Source organism: Crocodylus porosus, unplaced genomic scaffold, assembly GCF_001723895.1.
Source record: "Crocodylus porosus isolate Cpor-Errol unplaced genomic scaffold, CroPor_comp1, whole genome shotgun sequence".
NCBI classification, from domain to species: domain Eukaryota; kingdom Metazoa; phylum Chordata; order Crocodylia; family Crocodylidae; genus Crocodylus; species Crocodylus porosus.
Genome location: NW_017728915.1, coordinates 5,118,779 through 5,125,550, shown reverse-complemented (window position 1 = coordinate 5,125,550; position 6,772 = coordinate 5,118,779). Strand labels below are relative to the sequence as shown.

At 42.5% G+C, this 6,772-nt stretch overlaps 1 protein-coding gene across 2 annotated transcripts in view; it reads right to left on the bottom strand.

Moving 5' to 3' along the window:
* Nucleotides 1–6,772, bottom strand: part of HYDIN (HYDIN, axonemal central pair apparatus protein) — a 383,645-nt gene that overhangs the window by 282,829 nt on the left and 94,044 nt on the right. For both annotated transcript variants that reach the window (XM_019535579.1, XM_019535580.1), the window contains exon 8: nt 2,106–2,289. In XM_019535579.1, coding sequence (XP_019391124.1) covers nt 2,106–2,289 — 184 coding nt within the window. The remainder of the gene's footprint in view (nt 1–2,105; nt 2,290–6,772) is intronic.

Sequence of the window (6,772 nt, the reverse complement as noted above, 5' to 3'; positions counted from 1 at the left end):
ACCCTTTAAGAAAAAAAACCTGAAAAAACCCCAGGACTCACCACTCCTGTCTGCACACGGAGATCCCTGCACAAGCCCCTGAAGCCCTGAAAGGTGAGTCCCAGGGCTTTTCTTGGTTTTTTTTTCTTAAAGAGCTGGAGCACCTGGCCTGGGTCGGGCACCTGTGGGAAGGACTGGGGGAGGGGTCGGGGGGCTCATGGAGAGCCCCCCCATGCACCGTGGGGCAGTGGGGGACAGCAGGGATCATCCCCCACCCGGCAGCACCCAGTAAGCACTGAGGCTTTTTTTTAAAAGTATGGGGAGCTGGGGCAGGCAGGAGCAGACATGGTGGGGCTGGGAGAGCAGGCGGGGGTCGGGGGGGCTGGGAAAGCAGGGTGATCATGGGGGCTGGCAGGGGGCCCCCCCATAGTCCCCTCCCCCACCCCTAGTACTTGCCAGTTGGGAGCCGGGGAGTGCCCGAATCAAAGCTCTCCAAATCTTTTCCGAACATTCAGAGAGCTTTGAATCAATTTGGACCTTTAAATTGGTCCCCTGATTTGATTTGGATTTGGAAATTTGGCCACTGAATTGGGCCGAATCTCCTCTGAATCGAATCACCACCCGAAGCTTTGCACAGCACAGCAAGTTACATTTCTAGAAGTAGCTTAATCACTTGGAAAAATAAGCTTCATTGACTCTGAGAGACTTCAAGGCCCAAATCCTTAAAGCTATTCAGGTACATAACCCTCAAGCTTAACTCCCACTGAGGGTCTGAGCCAAAGCCTTTAAGTTGCCTTTGAGATTATACAGTAGATACTTTTTCATAGTTCCCTTGTTGCTAGAGCAGGGGGTTGGGCCACCCCCCATTCTAGATTCTGCCTATTTGGCTGTGGGACCTTGGTAAAATTAAGGTGCTCCACTCCACTATATGTAATGTACTTTACTACAACCTCTGATTTAACAGTCAGCTCTCACTTACAGCAGTGAAAATCTGTTTTCAGGAGGGGCTTTACTCCAGACATACAAAGGAACTGAAAACCTGACCCCTTCTGTAAGAAAAAATGAGTTCCATATATTTTAATAAAAAAAGATAATTGGTTTTACTCAAAAGAGAATGAAAAGGGTTTTTCATTACCCAGCAAAGTGAGAAGACATTGTATCAGACAGTGTAAATATAGAGAATTACAGCTTCAGTTAATCTGCATGCCTCGGTTTTTGTTCACATAGCTAGATTAGGTTTACAAAGACATGCAAAACTTGCTTTTAAAGGTACATATATTAAAAATAACAAATGTATTCCAATGTGTCATGCTTATGGAAGGGCTTAGAAATGATCTTGGAGGGCAAATTCAGACCTGGTGTAAGTCAAAGCTATACAGATGGAACTGTATGGGGATATACCTCTGATTACCCCGGCCTGAATTTGGGCCTGTATCCCCAAAAGACCTCTTGACCTTGGACTGATCATGTGATCAGCAGTGGCCACAATAACAAGTTATTAATCTTGAAATACCACATACTCAAGATGTGCTCAAATCAGCACCTCTCTGAACAATGCAAGCTGCTAATGTTTCTCATACAGGTGCATGTAATAAATAGCTACCATATACTAACACCTGCCTATGAAAGGACAGTTAAATATATTAGCATTGAATGGTCAAGTACTACTACTTAGCTCCTATACATAGCTTTTTCAGTCATAGACTTCAAAGGACTTAACCAAGAAAACAAAACAAAAAAAATTTAGTATCATTATCCCTGTTTTATAGATGAAGAAATGGAGCCGGAGAATGTAAGTGACTTGCCCAAGGTCATACGACTATTTAGCAGCAGAGCAAGAACAGAATCTGATTCTACTGTCTCCCAGGCTGGACCACTCCACTGTCTGTTGGAGAACACAGACTAGTAAAAATCAGATTGTGGGTGTAACGGAGTGGTTTTGATGGAAGCAAATTTTTATTGCCTGTTGGGACTCTCCACTCAGCAATAACATTGCATTTTGCTCTTCATTTTTAGCTGGAAACATTGCAAAGCTGACTCTCTCAGTGACTGAACAATATGCATTTGTCTATTGAGAGACCTTATGACACAGAGTGTACAGGGTAGGATACTTAGTCTGCACTCACCACTGGCTCAATAGTAAAGATGTTATCAGAGAAGAGCATAGAATCTCCTTGCACCATTCTTCTGTGGTCCTGGAAACTGTGGGAGAGAACGGAAAGGCGTTCTCGGAGAGTAGGATCTGCATTGCATTCCTTTAGAAATCGATCAGTCTCATCGTCTTCCTGGGTCTGCTGTCTGTAACAGAGCCTAAAGCCAAAGGGAGAGACAAAGGAAGCAGATAATTTAATGAGCAACATTTTTTTCCAAAGAACATCACCAATGTGCTGGGGCAGCGACACTCACAGTTCAGTGTTGCAGTGTTGCAGGAAGCAACCTACCACATGGCTGAGGGCATAACTGAATCAATGGGTTTTCTAAGGGATTAGGAATGAAATTGCTGTTTCATTTTGTAAGGTGGGTTATTTTGCTCTGAGCATGCTTGGTGGAAGAGGTACTTCTCCCTCTTCACCCTTCCTCTGTATTTCAGCATACTGAAGGATAAAGCATTTTTGAAAGTCAAGAGCTCTGAATAGGAAAGGGAAAGTTGATGGGCCCATGCATAGGAATTACAGCAAAAAAATGCCATGCTATGTCCTGCAGCCTTTGTCATATCTGATGACACTGTTCAAAATCCACCTACCCCTCAAATCAGCTGTTGCTTCTCACAGGAGTGATAGGAAGTGCTGCATGTGGCATCCAAACAAGATTGTCCTTCTTCATTGTACTGTGTTCATACTATGACAATGGTCACTGGGGGTGTGTCCTGATGATCGCACATGTGCAGGGGTACACATTTTTCATGGAACAAATAGCAGTGGCACATATTTGTCCCCAAGTATGCCCCTGCACATGTGGTACAGCACGCACCTGGCCAGCAGTCAGAGCATGGCCAGCCAGGCTCCATTTCTGGCAGTGCATGCTGCTGCGGCATGCACCATGCTGCTTTTTTTTAGCAGCAGGTTTTGGGTTGTTTTTTTTTTACACCAGGCTCTTCCAATGTCAAGAAGAACTGCTGTGCTGCTAATTAGCAGCACGGTGAATGGGTGCATGTGTGCTGGACGCACGTTGCAATGCTGCAAACTGCACGTGCATGCTTGTTGGGACATGTGCCCTGAGAGGGTCAGTATCTGTTATGATCATCAGAAAGGGTGCTATTTGAATAAGACTGTGGGTGGATTTTCAAAAACATCTCAGAAGCACCAGTCACAGTGATTTCCCCATACCTCTTTGGGCTCCTAGCCTCCAAAATCAAGAGAAAAAACAAACAGACAATGGAAGAAAGTTTGAGTCATTAAGGCAGTATAATAAGGAACAGCAAGAATATGTAAGGATAAAAATTAGGAAAGTAAAGGTAAAAGGGGGTACAATTGACAAGGAATATTAAAGACAACTGGAAAGGATTCTACAGGCAGAAAAGAAAGATGAGGTTAATTGTGGGTCGACTGCTCAATGATATGGTGAAGCTATTCATAGAACTGTAAAAAAGGTACAGCTACTCAATGACTACTTTGCTGCAATTTTCACAAAAAAATAAACTGCCCAGACAACTTCTTTGTTTATATTAATTTTGGAAGGGAAGGGCTGTAGATCAAGATAAGTAGAAAGTGAAGTAGAGAGCTTTTGACAAATTTGAATGACTAAGGCAGCCACGTCTGATAAAATTCTTCCCTGGATGCTGAAGAAACTAGATGGAGAAATCTCAGAGTCATTGTTAATAATATTTGCAGAGTCATGGATGACTGGCACGATCCCAAATGACTGAAGAAGGGCTAAAGTAGTACCTGTTTTTAAAAAAGGGAAAAAGGAGGACCCAGGAAATTATCAGTCAGCCTGACTTCAAAACTTCATAAGTTATTGGAGCAAATTATAGAAGAGTCAATTTGTAAAGATTTGGAGGAGGAAAGGGGATCATAACAGCCAAAATGAATCTGTTAAGAACAAATCATACCAACCAACTTGATTTCCTTCTTTGACAGGGTAACTAGCTTTGACAGGTAACTAGAAAGAGAGAAATGCAGTGGACATAATATACCTGCTGGACTCTAGTAAAGCTTTTGACACAATCCCATGTGACTTTCTCACAAGTAAACTGGAGAAATGTGGCCCAGACAGAATTACTGCTAGATGAATACATAATTGGTTGAATAACTGCAAGCAAAGAGTAACTATACATTGATCAATGTCAGGAAAGGCAAGAGGTCTCAAGCGAGGTTTCACAGGGGGCTGTTCTGAGTCCAGCACTGTTTAACATTTTTATTAATGGTTTGGATGAAGGAACAGACAGCTCACTGATCATGGTTGGTGTGATAAACAACACTGGAAGAGGATGCAGACTCTTTGGAGGACAGAATTAGAATTTAAGAAGATCTTGATAAATTGGAGAACTGAGCTACAGACAACAAAATTAAATTCAGTAAAGACAAATGTAAGGTGTACACCAAATGCACAACTATAGAATGAGGGATAGCTGGCTAGGCAGTAGTACTGCTGAGAAGGATTGGGAGATTGTGGTGGATCAGGATCTCAGTGTGAATCAGCAATATGATGCCATCACACAAAAAAAATGCATTTTGGGGCTATATTCAAAGAAGAATAGTATGCCAAACACAGGAAGTGATAGTACCTCTCTACTCAGTATTTGGTTAGGCCTCAACTGGAGTCTCGTGTCCTTTTCTGAAATCTGCATTTAGAAGGATGCAGAGAATCTAGAGAAGAGCCACAAATGAGTGGCAAAATTCAGGAGTGGAGGAGAGGGGGGAAATTAAAGCCAGGTGAAGAAAGGTGAAGAAAGGTTGAGATGTACATTTGGTTTGGAGAAAGAGATTAAGAGAGGGGGATAAATTATAGAAGTTTCCAGATATCTGAAAGGCAGCCATAAAGAAGAGGGAGAACAACTGTTTTCCCTTTTCAGAGGGCAGAAAACAAGACATTGAGTTTAAACTATAGCTAAAGAGATTAATCTCAAGAAAAAAACCTGCCTAACTGTAAAAGCAGAAAGACAATGGAAGAAACTACCTAGGAAAATTTCACTGGAAATTTTCAACAGGGCATTGGTTAGGCATGTGTCTGGGATAGTTTAGGGAAAGTGCAGCCTGCATTTCATAGTTTCATAGTTGGTAGGGTCAGAAAGGACCTAAGCAGATCATCAAGTCCGACCCTCTGCCATGGCAGGAAAGAGTACTGGGATTTGATGATCTGCTCGGGTCCCTTCCGACCCTACAAACTATGAAACTATGAAATGCAGGCTGCACTTTCCCTAAACTACCCCAGATATATGCCTAACCAATGCCCTGTTGAAAATGTCCAGTGAATTTTTCCTAGGTAGTTTCTTCCATTGTCTTTCTGCTTTTACAGTTAGGCAGGTTTTTTCCTTGAGATTAAATCTCTTTAGCTATAGTTTAAACTCAATGCCTTGCTTTCTGCCCTCTGCGAAGGGAAAACAGTTGTTCTCCCTCTTCTTTATGGCCGCCTTTCAGATATCTGGAAACTTTTATAATTTGTCCCCTCTCAATCTCTTTTTCCAGCATTTGTGAAGGGGGCTGGATTATACGGTCTTGTATGTCCCTTCCCACCTTTTGATTCTGTTATTCTATTTGCTAATCTTCAGACTCCTTCACAAACACTGCTTCTTCCACATGGGACTAGCTGACTTGACAGAGTCAAAGCCATATGGTCATTAGTGGAATGGACTGGATCTTTGTCCTTGCAGACAGATGAGCCTACTGAAATGGTTTCACAAGGAGCCCCGAATTTCCTTGAACTAGTCCTGGAGCCATACCTGTTGAATTTCTGATTTTGAGTTTTCAGTTGGCTGACCTTGGTACATGCTTGGCCACCACTGCACTGTAGAAACCACAGTGTAGTATCCCACAGATCATGTGTTTTGTGAATGAATGAGGGTAGTTTATAGACAGCAATTCAGGCCATCCACTAATAGGGTGTGGATAAAGAGTTTAATCTTTTTGGGATACCACGTTCAATTTTCAGTATGTCAGATCACAGCAAAAATAGGAGACCTATACTGTCAGGTGTGCATTAGTGTGTACATTAGTGGGTGATGCCACAGCTGTTTGCCCCACACTTGTGATCATCCACTGGGGATGGAAGAAATGAAAAAAATTAGACTGAAATCTTAAAATGGAAATTGGCACAAGATCGAATACATAAATCTGCCTGGATTTGGCTAAAGGGAAAGCCCCCTATTACTAGCAGAGACTTTTTAGGGCCTTTGCTGGAGATGAAGAAATATGAAGAAGAGCAAAAGAAAGCAGGGAGCGAATTCCAGTGGAAGGTCACTAGATTTTTCTTTTCAACACTAGGTTTGTACAGTAGTCATATACATTGTAATTAAAAACAGAGAGCAGTAGAAAACTAGTTATGCCCTTCAAGGCATTGGTGACCCAATTATGTTGAGCTTTATTTGCTCAGAAACCCTTAAAACTAGCTCCAGTCTAAGGCAGTTTTTCCTGATCATGTGTGAGTTAAAAGTGTGGTCTTTGGACACTTGCTTCCTTCTGAGCATGAAAAACTAGAGGACCAATCCCCAAATCCTCTAATTTGTAAATGTAGATTCCCAATTCCCCTCCCAAGTTGCTAAGAGCAAGCATTCATGTGTGACCTGAAAATGGATGTGGAATGACAGCTATCTGGACACTTTTACATGTGCTTTGGAGGTTGGGAGGGGCGTCGG